The following is a 25019-nucleotide window of genomic DNA, read 5'->3' as shown; positions in this document are numbered from 1 at the left end:
GTGGGAAGCTGCTCTCCTGACCTTTCTTGGTAGTAGAGGTTGTGTTTAGAAGGTGCTGTCAAATAGTCGAGGTGAGCAACTGCAGTGCATTTTATGCATGATACAGAACTGCAACCACTTTAACCAGGGTGGAGGGAATTAGTGCTTTGGGTGATGAATGGGGGTGGCACTCAAGAGGATGCTTCAAATGATGTGAAGCTCCTTGCGTTAGAGTTGCACCAATAAGAACAAAATGAATTCAGTCCCTCAAACCTGGTTCACTGCTCAGGCGGATCCAGCACCACTTTTCCATACTCTCCATACTCCGTTACCCACCTATAGTTGAAATGTCTGTACGTCCCTGCCTGAAGTTCATTCATTGGCTGTGGTTCTACAGCTCTTGGCTACAGAATTCCAAAGATTCACAACTTTCTTAAGAGAGTGGAAGTGGACAACCGTTTATTCTGAAATTCCTTGTTCTTGCCCCCTCCATTTGCAGGCTCATTGTGACCTCCTCACAGCATCCCAACCTATCTATTTTTCTAGCATTCAACAAATTTTATGGGTCACTATATTAAATGTCTAAACCCTTAAAAATATTTAAAATTTGGACACAGGCCATTTTGGCCCATGATGACCCTGTGCCACCCAATTTCAACCAATTGACCTGCAGCCCATGGTATGTTCTGAATGCTGGAGGAAACTGGAGCCCCCAAGGAAAACCCACCACGGTCATGGGAGAATGTACAAACTCCTTAGAACGCAGGATTTGAACTGCTGGTCCCATAACAGAGTTGCACTAACCTCGACACCAACTGTGACACCCCTATTGGAAATCAGCAAGGTTTTCCTCTATTTGCTTTCTTTGTTACTTTTTTTAAAAAAAACTCAAAAGCATAAAACCATGTTGTCTCTGCTTGTTTTAAATTAAAATCCAAAAATTGCTGAGGGAATTTTGTGAGTCAGACAGCAAGCACGGAGGGAAACGATAGGCAATGTGTTGGATCATAACTGCTCCAGGACAGAAATGAGAGAGAAGTTTGTTGTTGTCACATGTCGCAAGGTGCAGTGAGAAACTTTATTTTGTAAGTCGTCCAGCTACACATTCCATGCAGAGTTACAGAGATCAGTTAGTAAAGAGCAACGGCAATGTAATTTTATTTGTGTGAGGTCCATTCATGAAGACTGGCTTCGGGAGAGCACACAGGAGCCCTGGAATGCCTTGCTGGGGGTGGTGGTGGAGGAGACTGGAACTATGGGGAGGGTTTTAAGAGACTCTTAAATAAAAAATAGAGTTATAGGGAGGGTTTAGTTTTTATTTTAGTTATAGATAGGTTGGCACAACCTTGTCGACCAAATGGTATGTACTGTGCTGTACTATACTGTGTTCTGCCATACCCTACCCTCATCTGTTCCACTCAGAACATTACAGCACAGATAGGGACTTCAGCCCTCGATATTGTGCCGACCTAGATATTCCTACCCAAAAAATGACAAAACCCTTCCTACCTCGTAACCCTCTTTCTTTCGTCCACTCTCATGGGGAGAATGCAGGTTTCACACTGGCTTCACCAGCCACCATACAGCTCACGTCCTTGAAATCCGAGAACAAGAGGTGGCATCTTTATTGGAATAGTTTGGTGGGACTGCTACTTCTTGAGAGCAAATCTCACGACTGTAGCGAGAGCGTTGTCTTGTAAACTATATTCACTGTTCGCACATGACACAGTGAAAATAAAGGAAGATTGATTTCTAAGAATTTTTTAAAAATTTATGCAAGAGGATGTGGGGTTCGTAGACTGAGCCAGCGTTCCATTTCCCTTGAGACGATGATGCAGAGCTGCTGCCTCAAACTGCTGCAGACCACGAGACGTAGGGACACTCACAATGCTGGACCCAGTGATGGTGAAGGAAAGGCAATATATGACCAAGACAGGAGGGTGTGTGGCTTGGAGGGCAGCCTCCAGGTTGTGATGTTTCCCTGTGCTGCCCTTGACCTCAAGCTGTTGGAGGCTATGGGTTCAGAAAGTGCTGTCTGAGGGGTCTAGGCGAGTTGCTGCAGTGTATCTTGTAGACGTCCAAACTTCTGTGTCTGTGTGGCTGGTGGAGTGAGTGAATGGTTGTGGATGGGACACCTATCAAGGGAGCTGTTATGTCCTGCTCTTGACCAAAGTGGCAGTACTCATCCATAGAACATTACAGCACAGAAACAGGCCTCCAATGTCTTATTCCATAAGGCAGAGAAGCAGAAATAGGGCCATTTGGGCCATCAGGTCTGCCTCACCATTTACTCATCATCTGATTCATGTTCCCACTCAGCCCCACTGCCCGGCCTTCACCCCATAACCTTTGATGCCCTGGCTAATCAAGAACCGGTCAATATCTTGCTTTAATGCATCCAATGACCTGGTCTCCACAACTGTCTGTGGCAACAAATGCTACAGATTCACCACCTGATCCCACTGACCTGCAGCCAGCCCATAGCCCACCTTACCTCTCCCATCCACATACTTCTCCAAATTTTTCTTAAATGTTAAAATTGAGCTCACATCCACCAACTCAGCTGGCAGTTTGTTCCACACCCCCACCACCCTCTGCTTGAAGAAATTCCCTTCTAATTTTTTTCCCCTTTTCACCCTTAATTCACGTCCTCTGATTTACATCCCATCTAACCTCAGTGCAAAAAGCCTGCTCGTATTTACTCTATCTTTACTCCTCATCGTTATGTATCCCACGAAGTGGAGAGAGTTCCATCACACCCCTGACATTAACCTTGTAGATGGTAGGCAAGCTACGTGGGGTTAGCAAGTGAGTGACTCACCACAGGATTCCTAGCCTCCGACTTGTTCTTTCAGATGCATTGCATATATAATCTAAATTGGTAGGAGGCCAATTTAGATCATTCACTCAGCACTTCTGGCTGCATGTGGTTGCAGATGCCTTGTCTTTAGCACTCGCGTGCTGTGCCTGTCATTGTTGATGATCTTCTTGGAGTCTCCTCTTCCCGTTATCTGATTAATTGTCCATCACTATTCATGATGTGTGGCGTGACTGCACACCTTTGAAATAATTCCATCTGTGCACATTAGGGTGTTGAATTTCTGGTTTGATCTCTGTGCTTGTTTTATTTGTTCATGACTTGGGGTCATGCAACTAATCTTTCTTCCCCCCAATCTTGCCCTTTTTTCTTTGCTCATGTATTGCATGGGTTGCTTGGGCTTTTATCATTTTAAATTAGTCAGCCATTCACTCTGTACTATTTTCGGGTTAAAAATAAACCACCAACTTCACAGATGGCAAGTAGATAGGTGTGAAAGTCTAACAGCTGTTGCTCTGGGAAACTGAAACCGATCAGCTTCAGGTAATCGCTAGACAAATGGCTTCATTTCCTGAATCAATTCCAGATCCCATTTTTAAAAACAAAAGCGCTGCAGAGTCAGTCAGAGAAAAGAGCATGTGACAGATGTCAGGTTGTTAGCGTGAATTAAAACCAGGCTGATTAGAAAATGTTCCCAAAAGAAAAGGGAATGAGAGACAAAGAGAGCTCAAGGAAAGGGTCTCAGCAAGAAAGGATGTGTGCTGGAATCTCACTGAGGAAAATGTTATTGGGATTCCTGATGGGCTAAACACTGATAAAGAGGAGGGAGATTGAAAAGACTAGTTGCACTTAAAGCAGTTAAACTACCTGTTCCAGACAGAATGCATCTCATGTTACTGAGGGAAGCGAACGAGGAAATTGCAGAGAATCAGATCATGATCTTTCAAACATTCATAGATTCACAGATGGTCTGACAAAACCAGTGTTGATGAGTAAAATGCAGATTACATATTAAATGTGGAATTCCAAAAGGCATTTGCTAAGATGCCTTGTATCTGAGATTGAAGGTAGTGGACTGAAAGGGAAAAGTAGGCAGGGTGGTTAGAGAATTGGACAATTGACAGGAAACCTATTGATTCAAGCAACCACTTTCAATCTTTTTAGGTCTCTGCTCAAAGTTTATGGACACTTTCCCTGTGAAACAGTCAGGTTTTGGTTTCTTCCGTACTCCGACCGACTACATAAAAACAAATATTTATATTACGCGAGGCAAAAAAAAACTCAAGGCTTTTACTAAAATGCACTGTTCTTTCCCCCCCCCCCCCCCCCCCCCCCCCGTCCCCCACAAGGCCCCTGTTGAGAATGGCTGGGTTAAAACTGTCCTTTCATACTGAAAGGAAGTGAACAGTGGATTCCCTCCAGAGACTGGTGCAAGGGTGGTCTGGATACATAAACCAAAGATGTAGTGAATGGAGGACAGTATTAGACTTCAGGGAGATAGAGGTAGCATGGGGCAAATTTGTGGCAGATAAAACCTAATGCTTAGAGACGTGCTGCTTATTTTTGGGAGGAAGTGAAAAGAGCTCAGTTTTAAACGGTAGCCTGTGTCACGCCTTCTGGAAGCTTATGATTGGGGATAGTCAGTATGTTTTGTGCAGGGTCATGTCTATCCAATGTTGTAGAGATTTTTGAGGAAGTTGAAAGGAAAATTGATGAAGGCAAGGCTGTGGATGTTGCCTTCACAGACTGTACTTAGACCTTCCACATGGAAAGTTGGTCAAGGAGATTCAGTCGCTTATTATCTAGGATTGGGTAGTGAAGTGAATTGGACATTGGTTTTGCAGGAGAAGCCAGAGAGTGATAATAGAGGATTACCTCTAACTGGAGGCCTATGACTAGTGATGTACTTCAGGGATCAGCGGGTGCTGGGTCCATTGTTGTTTGACATCTACATCACGAGCTTGATGATCATGTGATAAATTGGATCACAACTTTATGGATGGTGCTAAGATTGGGGGAACAGTGGGCAATGAGGAAGGCTTTCAAAACTTGGGATTAGATGGAAAAAGAAACTTCAAAATGGGAGCTGGAATTTAAGGTGAACAAACTGTAAACATTAGTGCAGTAGAACAGAGGGATGTGGGAATGCAGATACCTAATTCCTTGAACATGGCATCAAAGGTGGATAAAGTCGTGAAGAGAGATATTGGCCTTCATAAATCAAAGTATTGAACACAGTAGTTGGGGTGTTATATTGAAATTGTATAAAATATTGGTAACTCCAATTTGGAGTATTTGTACAGGAAAGATATCAATAAAGATCGAAAGAGTGCAGAAAACACTTTTAAGGACGTTGAGGAGAACTTGAGGAGCAGAGTATTAGGGAAAGGTTAGGACTTTATTCCTTGGAGCATCGGAGAATGAGGGAAGACTTGTGGAGCTGTATAGATGGGTACATTCAAGCAGGCTTTGTCCATGGAGATTGGGTGAGACTAGAATGAGTGGATATGGGTTACGAATAAGAGGTGAAATGCTTAAGAGGAATATTAGGGGGAACCTTCTTCACTCAGAATGTGGAACAAACTGCTAGCGGAAGTGATGGATGTGGGTTCGATTTCAACATTGAAAGAATATTGGATCATTTGGCTAGGCTGCACTTGGCGCATTGTACAATTCTGGTCACCCCATTACAGGAAGAATGTGGAGTCTTTGGAAAAGGGACAGAAGTAGTTTACTGTACGGTACGAGTTGTGGGGAAACCCCACAGCAATGCTCTCATGTGGCCTCTACCTGGTGATAATTGATCTTTTTCATTGTTACTCCCTGCTCTAGAATTGTTCTACTTTATACGTCTGAAAGACTAACCTGTTCGACTGCTTGCAGAAGAACCCTTCTTGCTGCACAACATGTGATGTGACAAATAAACGTAAACTTGATGCCACTTTCCACTTCTTTCTGTTATTTGTGTCGTCTTGTAAACTCACTTCTGTTATTGTTGCCTCCATATTACAGGTGGTGTGGTCATCTTTGCTGTGAACTCGCTGCTGTACCTCAACCAGAGTGTCCCGCCCTACGGCGTGTCCCTGAACAGCCTGACCAATGGTACAACATCCTTCCCGCTCCGTAAGTTGTCACTTTTGTCATTTTATCTTCCCTGCTCAGGGAGTTGTTGTGGGGGGGGTGGTGGGGGGGGGCCTTGGACACACAACACGGTGGTAGGCCACTTCGGCCCATGAGCCCGTGCCACCCAATTAACCTACAATCCCCCGATACGTTTTGAATGGTGGGAGGAAACTGGAGCCCTCGGGAAAACCCAAGCAGTAATGAGGTGAACATACAAACTCCTCACAGACAGCGCGGGATTTGAACCCCGGTCCCCATTGCTTGTGCTAAAACAGTGTTATTGCTGACTGCTTTGGAACTCAAGTTGGAGGGGACTCAGCAGGTCAGACAATGGGCATGGACAGAAGTGGACAGTAAACATTTCTGGTTAGGGCTCTTTTGCAAAACTAAAGTTTGGAAGTTGAGTTAGTTTGGAAAGTTTTAAACTGTATAATTCTTTATTTTTCTCCTTTTTCTAACCTTCTCACATTCTCATTGAGTATGAATATATTGAACATATTAAAGACATTCAGTCATTCTTAATTATAAACACAATAATTTCAGAATCAGAATTTATTGACATGAACGAGTGCAAACATTCATATTATAAGTGCAAACATTCATATTATAACCATCTTAAAACATTACTATAAATAAATTAAAAAATTTAAATAGTAGAGCATGAAAAATAAGGCATTAATTATTCGGAAATCTGATGGCCTGACACTTCATCAGGCTAATAATTCCCTGGTTTTATCATCAGCTGTGCATTGTTCTCCCTTCCCTCCTGCTTTGAATGCCTTTGGTTAGTATCTGGATCACCAGTTACTACGGATGAATAGGCTCTGAGTTAAGAATGACTGATTGTACCAAGATAATTATTAGAAATTGATAATTATTACTGTGGGAAAGATTGATCGTGACTGGGACTTTAGCAGGTGCGTTTGTACCAGGTATCAGAAACCATTGTATTGACTCTGTTTGTGTACATATCCTCTAGGGATTCAGGACGGAGTGAAGATTACGCTGGATTGTGCCCAGGCTGCCTTTGTGTCCTATGATAAGATGGTTATTTCCTTAAAAGGAGGTGAAATGTAAGTATTACAGTAAACCCTTTGGTATCTGGCACCTGTAGGAATTGGTAGATGCTGGAAAAGTGAGTTTTCCGATAGCTCGAGATTGCATGATGTGGGCAAATAACGGTGTTCCAATTTTAAACCTCTGTATTTTTTTACCCATTTTCTGCCATTTTTTTTTCCATTTGCATGAATAATAGGAGTTTTACCGTATTAGCTTTGCTCTCCGTTTCAATATGCACTTGCCAAACTGTGGCCTTGTTACTTAAAATGACATGCAATAATTTACATTGTTAACATTGTCTTTCATGCTCCCCCCCCCAAAAACTTTTCATATAATTTAAAGATAAGACACCATGCAGTGAGTCCTAAATGCAGTTTCTTCCTGTAAATAGTTTGCCAGAGTACAAATTGAATAAATGAGGAGCAGGATTTATTTGCATGGAAAGGGATAGTCAGCATATTTTTGTTCATGAGTGGTCGTGTCTCTTGAATTTGATTTACATTTTTGAGGAAGATTGACAAGAATGGTGGGGAGGTGGTCGATAATGTCCACATGGACTTTGACGTGGTTCTGCATGGGAGGGCAGTCCAGAAAATTAGATCATGTGGGATCTAGGGGGTGATGGCAGATTGAATATAAAATGGGCTTGGAGTGGAGGATTTTGCTTTCTAGCTGGTGATTCACAGGGATCAGTGCTTGACAGTTTATTATTTGTTATCATACACTAAGAATTTGAATGAAAGGCGCATGATTTGTACGTTTACAGATTGCACCAAAATTGGTAGTATGGTGGATAATGAAGGTGGCTGTTTACAGCAGCCCTTCTGAACGGAGGCCTCAGCACATTTAAAAAGGTGGGGGGGGGGGGGGGTGGTGGAGGAGAGGGGAAAGGCCACAAACTGAAATCATAAAATTTTTTTATGTAATTGGTAGCAAAGAAGTATGGAAGAAATCAATTAATCTAGATTGCTTTAAAATAAAAGCACCATGCTGGAGAAACTCTACAGGCCAAACAGTGCACTTTATATAGTAAAGGTAAATAACCAACATTTCGGACTTGAGCCCTTCATACCTTGTTATTTATCTTTGCTATATAAACTACACCTGCTGAGTTTCTCCAGCATTGTGTTTTTACTTCAACACGGTGTCTGCAGACTTTCCTGTTTTACTTCAATCTAGATTCTTCACAGGGAAAATGGGGGCCTATAAACTTTAAGCTGAGTCCTAAATGAGGCCATAGCCAAATAAAGGTTGAGAATGGCCGGCCAAAGGTACAACAGGATCGAGATCAGCTGGGAAAGTGGGCGGCTGATGGAACAACTCGGACAGTTGCATCGCTTATTGTTAAGTAGATTGAGCTGCGTGTAAAGCTTTTTTGCGCACTATCCAACAAGTCAACTTGTACTTAAGTGCAGCAGATCGTGCCATAGTACAACAAAAGTGCAGGATGCAGAAGACAGAACAGTTAAACATGAGGGGTATCATGTTTTATTAATGATAAAAGACAAGTGTGAAGTGATACAATTTGGAAATTAATTTCCAAATTTGGGCAGGTATTTGAATGGCATGGTCCCAGGGAGTATTACTGTACTGTGAGGCCTTGGACTACAAGGTCAGAGTCAAGTTTATCGTCACTAATTGTACAAGTACAACCTGACAAAACTGCCGCCTTTGGTCCTCGGTGCAAAAACACACAGACACACAACCAGACATAACACCCATACGGACAAACAATATGCAGGACAAATATATATATTTTGTACAAATGAGAGTCTCAGATGGTTAATGTGAGCCGTTCCTTTGGTTGTTCAGGATTCTCACTGCCCATGGGAAGAAGCTGATCCTCAGCCTGGTGGTGCTGGCTCTGATCCTCCTGTATCTCTTCTCCGATGGAAGATGCTGTGTGCAGGGTGGAAGGGATCCTCAATGATTTTGCGTGCCCTCCTGTAAAAGCCACATAATGGTGGCTGGTGGCCTTGCCCGCTTCAGTCTTCTCAGGAAATGCAGTCACTGTTGCGCCTTCCTGACTAGTGAGGAGAGGTTGAGTTTCCACGATAGGTCGCTATTTAAGTGAACTCCAAGGAACTTGGTGCTCTCCACTCTACTACAGAGCTGTTGATGTGTAGTGGAGGGGGTTGTTCCTGGTCCTCCTGAAGTCCACAATCATCTCCCTTCGCCCTGTCCACGTTGAAACTCAGGTTGTTACTCCATGAAAGTGGCAGCACAAGTAGATAGTGTGGCGAAGAAGGCCTTCAGTATGCCTGCCTAAATCGGGCAGCCATTTAGGATGTCATGCTCCAACTGCACAAACTGTTGGTTAGGGTGCAGTTCTGGTCTTGGCACAATAGGAGGGATATGATTGCACTGGTGAGGGTGCAGAGGAGATTCACTAGGATGTTGTCTGGAAAGTTTGAGATCAGGAGAGCGTGGCTTGGTCTGCTTTCCCTGGAGCAGAGGAGGTTAAGAGGAACCATGATTGAGACATCAAATTATCTTCTTGTTTGAGGTGCATAAAATTTGAAGTACAGATTTAGGGTGGGGGGGGATAAGGGGGGGAAAGGTTTAGAGGGGATTCAATGTGTTCTTTTTCACCCAAAGCATTATAAGAGAAAATAGTGGAAGCAGAAACTGACTATTCAAGAAGTGTCCAGATGAGAATTGTCCAGGCATAAAAAGCTATGGGCCCAGTGCTGAAGGTGAGATTCGTGGATGGGTTCCCTTTGGATGGTGTAGATGTGGTGGGCAAGAGTCGAGGTCAGTCATGATCACCTTTAATGGAGGAGCAGGTTTCATGGGCTGGTGGCCCTAATTGCACTATCTAAGATGTGATTGTTTGATCCCTACAGCTACGTGCTGACCTTGATAACTGATGGAATGCGGAGTGTCCGTGCCTTCCACTTTGACAAGGCAGCAGCCAGTGTTCTCACTACTTGTGTAAGTTTTAACACATTTATTGTAATTTTTTCTTCTCTTTGAGCCCCTTGTTACATATTAATAGGTCAAACCAGGTAGACGGCTGAATAAAAAGGAGGGAGGAAAGGGAAGGGGGAGAAGCACTGGCTAACAAGTAAGAGGTTAGAGGTGGACAGAGTGGGAGGGTAGAAGAGAAGTGGGGGAGAGAGCAGAAGGGCCAAACAAGGTAGCTCTCTGCTAGGAAAAGGAAGTGAAGGGGGTGGGAAGCTGGAGGAAGGAGGCAGAGATACTGGATTAACTGAAATTGGAGAAGACAATTTCAATGGACTTTCAATTAGAAGTCAATATCTGTACAAAGTGAGGAATGTTTAGGGGATACATCAGAGGTAATTTCTTTTACGCAGAGTTGCGGGGGACTGGAATGCCTTGCCGGGGTGGTGGAGGAGGTGGCTGGGGCATTTAAGAGACTCTTAGACAGGCACATGGATGAAAGAAAAATTGAGGGTTTAGTTTTTTTTTGGAAGGAATATAGAAGTCGACACAACATCGAAGGCTGTAGGGCCTGTACTGTGCTGTTGTCTTCTAAGTTCTATGTAATACCCTCTGGTGGAGATTGGCAAGGCGGAATATGAGGTGTTGTTCCTCCAATTTGCGGGTGGCATCGATTTGGCAGCGCATGAGGCCGTGAACAGACATGTCAGTGTGATAATGGTGTGTGAAATTACTTAGAGATCTAAGGGCCGAGTTCTTCACGCAGAGGGCGGTGGGCATATGGAACGAGCTGCCAGTAAAAGGTGCAGAGATGGGAGACAATGACAACGTTTAAAAAGCAGATATGTGGGCAGTCAGAATCTTTTTGCAAGGGCAAGAGTCAAACGTTAGAGGATGTGTGTTTAAGGTGGGAGGGGGTGGAATTTGTGCGGGGAAAATATTTTACAGAGTGGTAGGTGCCTTAAGCAACATCCAGGAGTGGAAGTGTCTACAGGGGTTCTTGAAAGACATGTGAATGTGCAGCGGATGGAGGGATAGCGATCGGGTGCAGGCATCAGAGTTTTACTTTGATTTGGGCGTTTTGTTCAGCACAGACACATGGTACGAAAGGCCTGTTCCTGTGCTGTTTTATTGACAGGGAAGAATATGGGCCAAGTGCAGGCAAATGGGACTAGCTCAGATGAGCAACTTGATTGGTATGGATGTGTTGGTGGGAAGGGCCTGTCTCTGTGCAGTAAAAGGGCAACATGGTTACCGTAGTGGTTAGTGCAATGCTGAAAGGGTGTTGAAGAAAGCATTTGTTATGTTGGCCTTTGTAAATCAGAGTATTGAATGCAGGAGTTGGGATGCCAAGTTGAATAAGGCATTGGTGAGGCCAAATTTGGAATATTGTGTGCAGTTTTGGCCGTTGAATTACAGAAAGGATATAAACAGAATAGAGAGAGAGAGCGAGCAGAGGAGGTTTACGAGAATGTTGCCGGGGTTTAGGGTTTGAGTTACAGGGAAAGGTTGAGCAGGCTGGGACTTTATTCCCTGGAGCGTAGCTTTTTCCATTGAGAGTGGGGGAGATTCAAACAAGATTGAGGTCAAAGGAGGAAAATTTAGGGGAAACATGAGGGGGAATTTCTTTACTCAGAGGGTGGTGGGATGTAGAATGAGCTTCCGGCTGGAGTGGTAGTTGCAGGTTTGATTTTAATATTTAAGAAAAAGTTGGATAGAACAATGGACACCCTCATTGCGATCCCTGAAAGTTGAATGAGGCATATTTTAAGATGTCACCTTGCCAAAGCATTGGGTTAAACTAATTCTGTGTTCACAGATGACCACCCTGGAGCCAGGCTATCTGTTCCTAGGATCCCGCTTGGGGAACTCCCTTTTACTTAGATATACTGAGAAATTGCAAGAACCTCCAATGGATGTTGGAAAAGATCGGGAGAAACAGGTATTAAATGCATTATACTGTAATTTACCTTTTCTGTCAGGGTTTGTTCATGAGATTTTACTCACTGACTTGATTATTTGGCATCCACATGGAACAAATTTCTACAGTTTAGAATTTTTAATTTAATTTTAAAAAATTTAGACATACACCACTGTAATAAGCCCTTTTGGCCCACAAGCCCAGGCCGCCCAATTATACACAATTGACCTACAACTCTGGGCTGTTTTGAAGGGTGGGAGGAAACTGGAGTTCCGGGAGGAATCCCACGCAGACGCTGGGAGAAAGTACAAACTCTTCACAATGCCAAATTCTAACCTGGCTCACTGGGGCTGTAATAGCATTGCGCTGATCATGTAACCTTTAGTCGAGTTTAATGCCATGGTTATCAAAGATTTTTTCAATTTTATATTAACTCGTTTAAATGTGCAACAAAAGGTCTTTCTTTGAATTGGCCTTTTTTTCCCTATTTAACTGCTACGTTTAGTGGTCCCAGTAATTACTGGTGTTCATTTTTGTTTAGACACTAGCCTATCTTATCACTTAGAGGCTCTGTCAGTTCTTCAATTAGTGTAAACGTCAATTTGAAATCCATGGGAAATTAAAGAAAAGCTCGTCTTTCTGGGTGTCCTTAGAACCTTAAATTGGATGCTTTATAAACCAGAGAGTATAACTTGGGCCAACCACATTGACATGATGATCAAGAAAGCACACCAATGCTTGTCCTTTCTTAGGCTAAAGAAGTTTAGCATGTTCCTCTTCTCCCTGCACAACCTCCACAGGAGCATTGTCAAAAGCACCCTTGCTGGATACATGCCAGTATGGGACAGGAGCTGCTCTGCTCAAGATCGGAAGAGGCTGCAGAAAGTAGTGAATGCAGCTTGGAACATCAACCAAACTTCCCTCCCCTCCATGGACTCCATCTACGCCTCCTCCCTCCTCAGAAAGCCAGCCAACAGACCATAGGACCCATCTCACCCAAGCTATCCTCTCTTCTCCTTTCTCCTGTTGAGTTTATTCAAGAGTGTGAATTTGTGCTCCAATAGGTTCAAAGATGGTTTCTTCTCTGCAGCCATCAGGCTCCTGCATGGACCTCACAAATATGCTCTCATGCTGGCCTTGCTATGCACTAATTGATCTGCTAGTCTACTTTTTACTGCTATATACATGCTAGAGAGTGGACTTGCTGAACTGCTTGTGAAACCCATCTCTTCTCACTGCTTGAACTTAATACCCTGTGTTCAGAATGGCTTTGGATAGTGGCCACTTGGACCCAGTCACAGAGGGCGATGTACTTTTCCCAATGAGGGTTAGAACATAGATATGATAGCACAGTACAGATCCTTCGGCCATCGATGTTGTGAGGACCTACATAAACCTACTCAACAAACTAAACCTCACACCCATAACCCTCCATTTTTCTTGCATCCATGTTCAAGTCTTAGTCTTTTAAATGTCCCGATTGTACCAGTCTCCACCACCTCCCCTGGCGATGCATTCCAGGCACTCACTACTCTTTCTATTTAAAAAAAACTTGCCCCCTGACGTCTCCCCTAAAATTCTCTTACCTCACTTTGTACTGATATCCTCTGGCGTTTGCTTCTCTTGCCCCTGGAAAATGGTGTTGCCTGTTCACTTTATCTCTGCCTTTCATAATCTTGTACTCACCTCTTATCCTTCTACACTCCAAAGAGAAAATACCTAGCTTTGATAATCTTGTTTTCCAATCCAGGCAACATTCTAGTAAATCTCTGCACCCTCTCCATAGCTTCTACATCCTTCCTGTAACGAGGTGACTAGAACTGAACACAATATTCCTAGTCTGTTCTAACCAGAGTTTTTTTTATAGATCTGCAACATTAGCTAATGACTTGAAATCAATCCCTCGATTTATGAAGGCCAGCATACCATAAGCTTTATTAACTGCCCAATCAACCTGTGTGGCGACGTTGAGAGATCTAGGGTTTTGGCCCCCAAGGTCCCTGTGTTCTTGCAAACTGTTAAAAGTCTTGCCATTAACCATGTGCTCTTCCTTCAAGTTTGACTTTTCAAAATGCATCACTGACCTCCAGGCAGAATGCGTTCCGTCGACTACTCCCCTCTGCTTTCTGGTGGCAAGCCGATTCTGAATCCACACAGCTAAGGCTCCATGGATCCATGCCTCCTGGCTTCATGAACGAGTCTGCTATGGGAGATCTTGTCGAATGCCTCACTAAAATCCATGCGTTCCACCTCCACTGCTCGACGTACATCAGTTTCTTTTACTACTTCCCCAAAATTTAAATTAGGTTTGTGAGGCAGAACCTACTCTTCACAAAGCAATGCGGATTATCCCTGAGAAAACTACTTGTCTCAAAATGCTCGTAAATCCTTTCCCTAAGAATCCTCTCCAATAGTTTACTCACCACTGACCTAAGCCTCACTGGTTGTTACCAGGATTTTCTCTATTACATTTTTTAATCAAGGGGACAACATTTGCCATTTTCCTATCATCCGATACCTCCCCTGTGGCCAGGGAGGATGCAAAGATTGTGCAAAGGTTAAGGTAGTGTGCGGACTGCTAACAGGGAAATTTTGGACAATGATATAGGAAATACAGATTGTTTTCTGGGCCAGTATCACTGATTGTTTTCGTTTGTTTTGTTCTGCAGGACGAACCACCCAATAAAAAGAAGCGTTTGGATTTGTCCGCAGGCTGGATTGGTGAGTATCTCCCTGGGCTTCTGTTATGTGACTGAGAAGTGGTTGTCCATCATCAGTAACTGAATAAAGCTGGCATGGTCACCTATCTATTGCATTCATGGTGCAAAGTTGTGGTGGACTCTGTCTGTTTTGGAAGGCATCCATTTCCTCATCCACTGGAGACAGAGAATGCTGGTTCTCCTATTCCACCATCTCTAGCCTATGCCTTGAGCCCTAACGTTCACACCTACTGCTACAGAGTGACATGTGCCACTGTTGGGTGAGTGGGCTAGAGTGATGCAGGAAGCTGCAAAGGAAGAGAGCAGATAGATTGTAACTTGCTGGTTATTCTTTTTAACAATCCAGCTGGTGATGTGGCTCTTCTGGACGACATGGATGAGATTGAAGTGTATGGAAATGAGGCCCAATCAGGCACTCAGCTGGCCACCTATTCCTTTGAGGTAAGATGATTTTTGGTCACTCTTTTACTGTTTTGTTTGAGAGATGCAGCATGGTAACAGGCCCCTCTGGCCACAAGCCCGCACTACCAAATACACCCTAGCAGTCATTTAACTTGCTGAGTGGCTGGGTGTATTTAAGGCAGAGATTGATAGGTTATCTGTATAGTCAGGTTATCAAAGGTTATGGGGAGAAGGCTGGGGAGTAGGGCTGAGTGGGAGGATCAGCTTGTGATGGAATTGCAGATCATACTTGATAGGCTGAATGGCCTGCTTTCTCCTACATCTTGTTTTATGATTGGTCCTAAAGGCTGTATTATATGTTAATGTAGAGCATAGAAATCTACAGCCCTTGTACAGGCCCTTTGCCCCACAGCATTATGCTAATGTAATAACTACCATATATGTTGTTGTAGAGGACAAACTTCGAAACTTAAAATTTTCACCTTAAGATTAGGGTCATCTCATATGAAGATGAGATAATGATCATAAAATTCTCATCTTTACAACAAAGTCTCAGCCTCATCACCATCATCCCGCCAGCTCCGACGCAATCTTGCTCATGTTGCTAGTTATTTGTGAAGTCTCAGCGCTCCTCCACAGGGCCCATCCACACAGTCCAACTGCCGTCTGCTCTGTCCAGGCTTTAAACAGCCTGTTACAGGAGTCGACAGTGGTTTATTTTAAAATATCCAAATAAACTTTAAACCTTTACATGATCATTTATTATTAAAATATTGTGATTTGGCTTTAACAACGTCCACCGGTCAGTGGTAAGCGGTAGAATTTTTGGAAGGAAGCCCAGGGTAGTGGGGGGTCATCTTAGTCCAAGGGTATCATTCAAAACCAACATTTTAGGTAGAAATTCTGGGGTGGGGAGGGGTCATCGTATACATGAGTTGTCCTAAACACCGGCATATACCGTAATCGAACAACGGCATAGAATTTCTGTACTGCTAAAACCTTCCATTTCTTTCAGTTCCATGTACCTATTGTTAGGTCTGCTTTGTTCATGAATGAGTGAGACAAACACCAGGCTGAGTCGAAATCAGGGTTCTTTGTTCTTTATTACCGGATTGTAACACTTGCAACTAACCATGTTAGTCGGAGAATGCATTCTGCCGTTATCAGCAAAATGGTGATTTTTTATACCCTTGGATACGTGCTTAGAACATCATCATATCATTACTTGTCCAATGACTAAAACTGTTGCTATCCTTTCCCTGCTAGCTTCCTGCCTCTCAATCCATCAATGTCTCTCTTAAACTGTTGCTATCCTTTCCCTGCTAGCTTCCTGCCTCTCAATCCATCAATGTCTCTCTTATCTTGTAAGTACAAGGATGCATTCTGTTACTCCTTAGTACTGGGTGACTCCTTCTCCGGTCCCATCTCATGATGTTTTACCTAACAGGAGTACAAGGACACCTCCCCTTCTTGTTACTGCCCTGTACAGGGTAACTCCCTACACATTCCCATCTCATGATGTTTTACCTTACACTATCTAATTGTCTCTGAAAAGATCCTATTGTACCTGTCTCCACCACTGTTACTGGCATCACATACCTTGCAGGTGCCACTCTCTATATGAAAAACATACCTCTTGCATCCCCTTGTACTTACTCCCAAGCGCCTTAAAGTTATGCACCCTCATGTTAAGCCATTTCAGCCCTGGGATAAAGCCTCTGGCCATCCATTTTCATGGCTTAGTGTGGTCTTTAAGCTAGAATCTGATCTGGAAAAGCCTTTTTCTAATTATGTCGTGAAAATGCTTCAGAGTTCAAGCTACCCTGTTGTCTATTGTCTTCCTGCAGGTCTGCGACAGTATATTGAACATTGGGCCTTGTGTAACGGCTTCGATGGGAGAACCTGCTTTTCTTTCTGAAGAGGTGAGTGAGAATTGGTTGCAAGGGTAGTTAAAAACGTAGCAGATCGTAACTGTGTCTAATGGCAGTGTAATGTCTTGGAACACATTTTACTACCTGCAAGAAAGTTAAGAGTCCCCTTCCCAATGAGGGTAGAGAGGAGGGAATGGTTGGCACAGTGATGCATCTGCAACCACCAATTGCTTACGTGAGTGACAGCTGACCATTTGGCTGCAATGCGCTTGTGTTTGCCACTCAGTCTCACTGATTTTAGTGGAATAGGAAGCCAGAATCTACGGCTCTACACAAAGGCCTGGAACCCTGGACAATAAAGATGCATTCATCAGGAGGCTCTTTATCGACTACAGTTCAGCATTTAACACCATCATCCCCTCAAAGCTGATCAGCAAACTCTAAGACTGGAGCTCAACACCCCACTGCGTAATTGGATCCTGGATTTCCTCACCACCGGACCACCATCACTGAGGATGCGAAGAGCCTCTCCTCCACAATCTCCATCAGTACCGGAGCACCACAGGGCTGTGTTCTTAACCCCTCCCCTACTCACTTTACATCTACGACTGTGTGGCTCAGTTCGACAATAACACCATCTAAAAATTTGCTGACGATACCACGGTAGTGGGTTGTATAGAGGAAGGGGATGAGTCAGCTTACAGGAGGGAGATTGAAAACTTGGCTGAATGATGCACCAACAACAACCTCGCACTCAATGTCACCAAAACTAAGGAGCTGATTGTAGTCTTCAGGAAGGGAAAGCCAGAGGTGTACGATCCAGAGATCATTGGGGGATCAGAGGTGGAGAGGGTGGGCACATTTAAGTTCTTGAGAATCACTATCTCAGAGGATCCTTCCTGGACCCAACACACCAATGGCATCGTGAAGAAAGCATCTAAGTGCCTCTACTTCCTCAGGAGTGTGACACCAGAAACCCTGGCAAATTTCTACAGTTGTGTGGTGGAAAGTGTGCTGACCGGCTGCATCACGGTCTGGTATGGGGACACCAAGCGAAAAACCCTCCAAAAGGTAGTGGACACAGCTCAGGACATCACAGGCAAAGCCCTCCCCACCATCAAGAACACCTACAGAGAACGCTGCCGTCGGAGAGCAGCAGCAATCATCAAGGATCCACACCACCCAGCGCGCGCTCTGTTCTTGCTGCTGCCATCAGGAAAGAGGTACAGGTGCCACAAGACAGGCGCAGCTGCTTCCCATCCATGCAATCACATGCAACCATGAGATTCTTTTTCCTGCAGGCCAGGCAAAATTTCTATTAGGGTGGCATGGTTGGCCTAGTGGCCTTTACAGTGCCAGTGATGGGGACTGGAGTTCAAATCCCGTGCTGTCTATAAGGAGTTTGAATGTTCTCCCTCTATCTGCGTGTATCTGCGTGGGTTTTCCCCAGAGACTGGTTTCCTCCCACTGTTCAAAACGTACCTGGGGTGTAGGTTAATTGGGTGTAAATTGGGCTGAAATGGCCTGTTGCTGTGCTGTATGTCTAAAGATTTGAATACGAAAGAGAAATGAAAACAAACTGAGTGGAAATACAGAACTTCATTAATAAATAATGACTTTAAATGAGTCTGCATCTATTTGTGAGACTGATGATGGAGGGGTACCAGTTATTCCTGAACCTAGTGGTATGAGCTTTGTGACACCTCTACCTCTTTCTTGATGGCAGTAGCAAGATACTTAGAGATGCATTAAGTTTATTGTCACATGTACCAAGATGCAGTGATAGCAGTTGTTTTGCGGCCAGACCAGTGGACATCTCCCACGTGGTAGAACAAGTAAGAAACGGTACAATAGTGCAGTTACAGAGAGAGACCAATTGGTACAAAGGGTTCATCCAGGAATCTGATAACAGCAGGAAAGAAACATCACGCCGTGTTTCTAAGTGCGAGTTAAACACGTGTTCTTTCTTGTGTTCTGTTTTTGACCTTTCCTTCCTCTTTAGTTTCAGAATAACCCAGAACCTGACTTGGAGATAGTTGTATGCTCAGGATATGGAAAGAATGGTGCCCTCTCCGTTTTACAGGTAATGGGCTGTCCTCAGCCACCTAGTATCACCTTAAGACACTGACAAAGCTTTATACAGTAACATGTAGGCCCTGGCAATTGTCTCTGCATCTGTTATCTTGTAAGTACAGCTTGAATCAGTACTCACCTCTCATCTCATCAATGTTCCCTTGCCTTATAAAATTGCATGTATTCCCATAAGCTGTTACTGAGATTATTTAGATAGAGCCTCGTGATCTGACTGGATGGGTGGAGAATGAAAGGAGATTGAGTCAAGGTAGCTGACCTTGTTATAGTGTGATTGGCATCCGTCTCCAAGATCGTAAGAAATAAAAGCAGGAGTTGGCTATTTACCCCTTGCCCATGCCCACTCTAATATTTAAAAAGGTCATCTTTGTTCATGTCTGTTGTCAGAGAACACACATGCAACCCTAAGAATTTTTTTCTCCTACTGACCAGGTTAGAATCTCTACTTATTGATGGTCCAAAAAGCTGAATTCAAGATGCATTTTCAAAGGAGAGAAATGGAAACAATCTGTGCAATACAGAAAAATATCCACATTTGATAATAGACAGAGAGCATGAAAACAGTCTGCACTGACATTAACAACTCATTTATACTAATTTTGTATCAATCCCATGTTTATTTTCCCACATCCACATCAACTCCCCAATTATTCAACCACTCACCCACATGCTAGGGGTGATTTACAGCAATCTGGTGACCTGTATGACTTTGGTACGTGGGGTAAAACCCATTGTGATAACGGAGAGGGTGTAGAAACTACACAGGTCGTGCCAGAGGGCAGGACTGAACACAGGTTAATTTTGCTGTGAGGCAGTACTTTCATCTAGCTAAGCATCATTTTTCCCCACTCGCCGATATCCTTTGATTCCGTAATTATCCTGATTAATATTCAAGGTTCCTTTATTGTCATGTAGTATTACAGTACATGTAATATTGCATAAAATAAAATTGCCTTCTGCTTGCCATAAGGCAGATAAAGAGTTACCATTTAGGGTCGCCTGGCACTTCTGAAAACACGGGAGAAATAGAATCCCTTCAGTCATTGAGTGCTGTGGATTTGACTCCAGCGCTTCTGCAGCCGCACTCATGGCGACCCGAGCTCCAGATCCAAGCCTCTGATACGATCAGGAAGCCTTCAACATCTGAAGCCCTTTGGGAGCCCTCTTGCCCTCAGCACCTTCTTGAATCCCGGCTCTGATACCTAGTTCCCGTGAGCCAGTCTCGAGCAGCCTGTGCGGGTTCCCCGACCGCAAGTTGCCTGCTGGCTGTGTTGGTCCCTCAGCAGCTGAGGCCCTTGCTGGTCTGCTGCTGTGATCGATGCACCATGACTGCAGCTTCCCTTTTTCAAATTTATTACCATCCAGGTGGTAATCTGCTGGCTACCAAAGTGGATAACCTCCTATTCATTATGTTAAGACTGTATCTGTCACACATCTGTCCACTCTCCAAATCTGTCCAGGTCCCCCTGCAGCCTCTTGGAACCTTGCTCACATTTTATAATCCCACCACCTCCCCCCACCCCCACTCCCCAGCCTGCAAATTTAGGGATCTACGTTCCATTCCTTCACTGAAATCACTGATTTATATTAGAGCTACCTGCAACCGTGGGGGTTTCCTCCAGTTTCTAAAGGAATGCAGGCTGATTGTTTAATGTGAGTGGTAAAGATGATTGATGAAAATAAACTGAGACCAAAGGAGGCTGATGTAAGTGGCTGGTTGTTTCACTGTGATGTCTCCTTCTTTCTCAACTTCACTGTGATATCATCACATCTTTCCCTTTCTCTCTGACAATTTTAATAGTCTCCTCGACTGTGGAGTTTCCTCTTCTACCTTACTTTGCTCTTTTCTGCACTAAATGCACCACCCTTGGGCTCCCCTCCTCTCCTCTTCCTCACCACCCTCCCCCAAAGCCCCCTTGGTCCACATATCCACTTCACTAATGTTAGGTAAAAACATCATGAGCTGGGAATGTAGAGGGAGTCACCCAGTGCTGGGCCGTAACAAGATGCAGTTGTGACCTTGTACTCTCAAGATAAGAGTGGGGATGACAAATTGATGTGCAGGAGGCTAGCAGAGAGGGACAGCAACAGTTTATTCATTGGACAATGTCATGGTATGATCATTTACTAAGTACGTATCCTAATGTATATAAAAGACACCACTTGCTGATAACGGCAGAATGCGCCTTCTCCAACTAACACTGTTAGTTGCAAGTGTTACAATCCGGCAATAAAGAACCAAGAACCTTGATTTCGACTCAGTCTGGTGTTTGACTCACTCATTCATGAACAAAGCAGACCTAACACTAATCATCCTGCACTGCTGTGGCTCTCGACCAACCAATCCAGAAGAACCAAATGACTAGGGTAACAATCCCTCTCCCTGAAGCATTACAGTGTCTGACTGGCTCCAACTCATCGACTCTGTCAGCTGTGATACTTGCTGTGGCTTTTTGTAGATAGAGTTACTAGATTCCAGTAGCTATCATCAACTCCCCTGTTCTGCAGTTGCATGGCCATACCCCAATTCTCCTGCCATGCTTGTCTTACAGTGATTTCTGAATTTAATCACATTTTAAAAATTTCTACCACTGTCGCCCTAATTTCCTTACAGTTCCTTACTTTGCCAATGTAGCTCTCAATGGATTCAACTCGTTTAACTGGTCCCATAGATTTACTTTCCCAGGTAACGTGACTTTTCAGTTACATGTCCTGATTACATTGGAGACTAATGGGTGCTAATTCACTGGGTGAAATGAAAATTCCCATGTATGGGAGAGGATTGGATGCAAATGTGGTGCCTACATCCGCTCTGTGGATGAGCCACTGAGGTTGGAAGACTGCCCTTGGAGCCTGAAGGAGTCGATAGGTAGGCAGCCTATTTCATTTTTAAATTCAAGCCTAAAAGCAGAGGATGCTACTCAATAGGTTGGCTAGCATCTGTGGAAAGAAAGTCTCATTTCATTTGGATTGTGGTAGGCAAAGAGGAGTAATTCCCAATAGAGTAACATCCCTAGTAGCTGGTACCTCTGGGGATTGGTAGGTGCCGGATAAGTGAATTTTACAGTTGCGTGGATTGGTGAACTAATGGCGAGGCGCGCCAATTTTAAACTTCCCTATTTTTTACCTATTTATTTATTTTGCTGGTTGCTTGAATTCCGGTTAACAGGGGTTTAACTGTGTTACGCTTTCTTTTCCAAGTGAGCTGTGTAATATTTCCAACCTCGGTCCTTGTACACAAGTTCTTGGTCCATTTGTCACAAAAGAGCTAGTACTATGAGAACAGAATAACAGGTGATCTCTAACACTCATTCAGCAGTGTGAAGAGTACAATTTATTGAGGATAGGATTACAATGAAAAGGAAGATCAGTTAAGCACCAAGCAGTGATATGGGGTTCATTCCTGATCCCTTTAAGCCTATTGGTACGTGCCCATGCTGCTCAATTACCCACGGAGACACAGGGAGAACCTACAAGCAGAGACAGTGGCAGATTTGAATTAGCATTGTGCTGCCCCAAATAGGAGATGTAGATGGAGTCCATGAAGGAGGGGAAGTTTGTATGATGTACTGAGCTGCAGTCATCACCTTCTGCAGCTTCTTCCGATATTGAGCAGAGCAGCTCCCATTCCACGCTGCGGAGCAACCAGCAAGCCTGTTATTGGTTGTGCACCTGTGGATGTTATTGAGGGATAACAGGGACATGTCGAACTTGCTTGGTCTTCGCATTTCCAGCCACTCCAGTATTTCACTTTAGTTTCATCCAGTGGTATTTCCACACCAGCTAGAACTTTCCTATTTCCACATGGTGGTATAGTGGGTGGTGAAGGTTGGCTAAGGCAGATGGAGTTTAATTTGGAAAAAGTGTGAAGTGGGCACTTTGGGAACTTAAACCAAGGCCAGACAATGCATGACAGGAGTTTGGTGCATGTTGTAGAACAGAGAACCCAGGGGTATAGGAGCAAAGTTCACTGAAAGTGATAGTGCAGGGAGACAGAATGGAGAAGGTGTTTGCAGTGCATGATGTCATATGACGGTTGTTGGTGAGCTCGCACTTCATATTGTACACAGTTCTGGTCGCCCTGCTCTAGGAAAGATGTCATTCAGGTAGAGAGGAGTGGAAAAGATTTGCAAGGATATTGGAGAACGGGCTTGGGGCTATTTTCCCTTCAACAAAGAAGGCTGAGGGTTGACCTCATAAAGGTTCGTATACTCCCATGTATGGTTAATGGACACAACCTTCCTTGCAGGGCAAGAGAGTTGAAAGCTAGAGGGTACAGATTTAAGTTGAGTGAAAAAGTATTTAAAAAGGACCTGTTGGGCATGTTTTTTCCACACAAAGGGTGGAACTACAATTACAAAGTTTAGAAAGACATTTGGAAGTCTACAATTCCAAAGTTTAGAAAGACATTTGGAAGTCTACAATTACAAAGTTTAGAAAGACATTTGGAAGTCTACAATTACAAAGTTTAGAAAGACATTTGGAAGTCTACAATTCCAAAGTTTAGAAAGACATTTGGAAGTCTACAATTCCAAAGTTTAGAAAGACATTTGGAAGTCTACAATTACAAAGTTTAGAAAGACATTTGGAAGTCTACAATTACAAAGTTTAGAAAGACATTTGGAAGTCTACAATTACAAAGTTTAGAAAGACATTTGGAAGTCTACAATTACAAAGTTTAGAAAGACATTTGGAAGTCTACAATTACAAAGTTTAGAAAGACATTTGGAAGTCTACAATTACAAAGTTTAGAAAGACATTTGGAAGTCTACAATTACAAAGCTTAGAAAGACATTTGGAAGTCTACAATTACAAAGTTTAGAAAGACATTTGGAGGTCTACAATTACAAAGTTTAGAAAGACATTTGGAAGTCTACAATTACATAGTTTAGAAAGACATTTGGAAGTCTATATGGATAGGAAGGGTTTAGAGCAGGGGTATCAAACTCCAACTCACAGAGGGCCAAAATTAAAAACTTGGACTAAGTCGTGGGCCAAACTAAATATTTATTGAACATTTTCCACAACATCTGCATGTTTTCTCTTCTTTCAACATATGTAACGTTAAACTTTTTCTTCTTAAAATAAATGTTTAATAATAGTTTTGGTTAAACTCTTTCCAGAAGAAGCATTAACAAATGAGAAATAAAATATTCAATAAATAATATTTTTCTCTAGACTTTAAGCTCCTTTTAAATGTATTTTTTTCACAAGCCAATAAGTCAAAAAAAAACAACTTGCTTCAATGAAAATCCAATCTTTCAACTATGAACAGTCCAAAGTTGACCAAAGAAAATATGAATCCAAGCTTAGCTTGCTCCACTGTGATTTACTCTGATGCACCTGGGTCTAAACCAGATACTTGGCATCTCTTCTTGGATGCAAGTTCATCAAACTCTGGGGTCAGAGTTTGCCTCCCACCTGTGTTGAAAGGTCCTGTTTTCTGTCTTTCATTTGGCCATTTTTCATAAGGGGTTTATTACGTGTGAGTTAGGCGACAGGTCGCAGATACTAATGAAAGAGAGGAGGTGGGGGCGATTAGCGGGCTGACGGGCCGACGCCAATGCATTTGCAAAGCATTCTGGGATTTGTAGTATTAGCTGTGAATGTGCTATACTGGGGCGGCAGCCAGCGGGCCAGCTCTAATACATATTTGATATGATCTTGTGGGCCAAATATAATTATATCACGGGCCAAATTTGGCCTGCGGGCCTGAGTTTGACGTGTGTGGTTTAGAGGGAGATGGACGAAAGACAGAAAAATGGGACATGTTCAGAAAGGAATCGTGGTTGGGATTGAGTTGGGCTGTTTCTGGCTCCATGGCTTTCTTATCAGTTTGCACCCAGCAACTATCTGCTATAGTGAGACATTACTATTGCGGACCCTGGTGCTACTGGTGCTACATTAAAGCTTGGGATTACCAGGACTATACCAGAGATAATTGGTAAAGTCTGTAAACACTCAAGGATAGACCTGTTACCTGACCAACCCTTTGACAAGTAGTGGATTTCCAGAGGATACATTTTATCTTCAGCTTTGCACTGTGGAAGACCATTTAAAAACACGACGCTGGAGAAACTCAGCAGGTCAAACAGTGTCATTTATATCGCAAAGACAGAGATGCATAGCCA

General features: G+C 43.5%; 1 protein-coding gene across 3 annotated transcripts in view; it reads left to right on the top strand.

Annotated features, from left to right (window-relative positions):
• Nucleotides 1–25019, top strand: part of cpsf1 (cleavage and polyadenylation specific factor 1) — a 118293-nt gene that overhangs the window by 31152 nt on the left and 62122 nt on the right. For all 3 annotated transcript variants that reach the window (XM_069915091.1, XM_069915090.1, XM_069915092.1), the window contains 8 exons: nucleotides 5810–5920; nucleotides 6900–6993; nucleotides 9826–9913; nucleotides 11703–11825; nucleotides 14474–14525; nucleotides 14871–14965; nucleotides 16774–16848; nucleotides 18800–18880. In XM_069915091.1, the coding sequence (XP_069771192.1) occupies nucleotides 5810–5920; nucleotides 6900–6993; nucleotides 9826–9913; nucleotides 11703–11825; nucleotides 14474–14525; nucleotides 14871–14965; nucleotides 16774–16848; nucleotides 18800–18880 (719 nt within the window). The remainder of the gene's footprint in view (nucleotides 1–5809; nucleotides 5921–6899; nucleotides 6994–9825; nucleotides 9914–11702; nucleotides 11826–14473; nucleotides 14526–14870; nucleotides 14966–16773; nucleotides 16849–18799; nucleotides 18881–25019) is intronic.

Source organism: Narcine bancroftii, chromosome 1 (genome assembly GCF_036971445.1).
Source record: "Narcine bancroftii isolate sNarBan1 chromosome 1, sNarBan1.hap1, whole genome shotgun sequence".
NCBI classification, from domain to species: Eukaryota; Metazoa; Chordata; class Chondrichthyes; order Torpediniformes; family Narcinidae; genus Narcine; species Narcine bancroftii.
The sequence above is the reverse complement of the archived record's forward strand: the minus strand, read 5'-3'. Positions and strand labels throughout refer to the sequence as shown.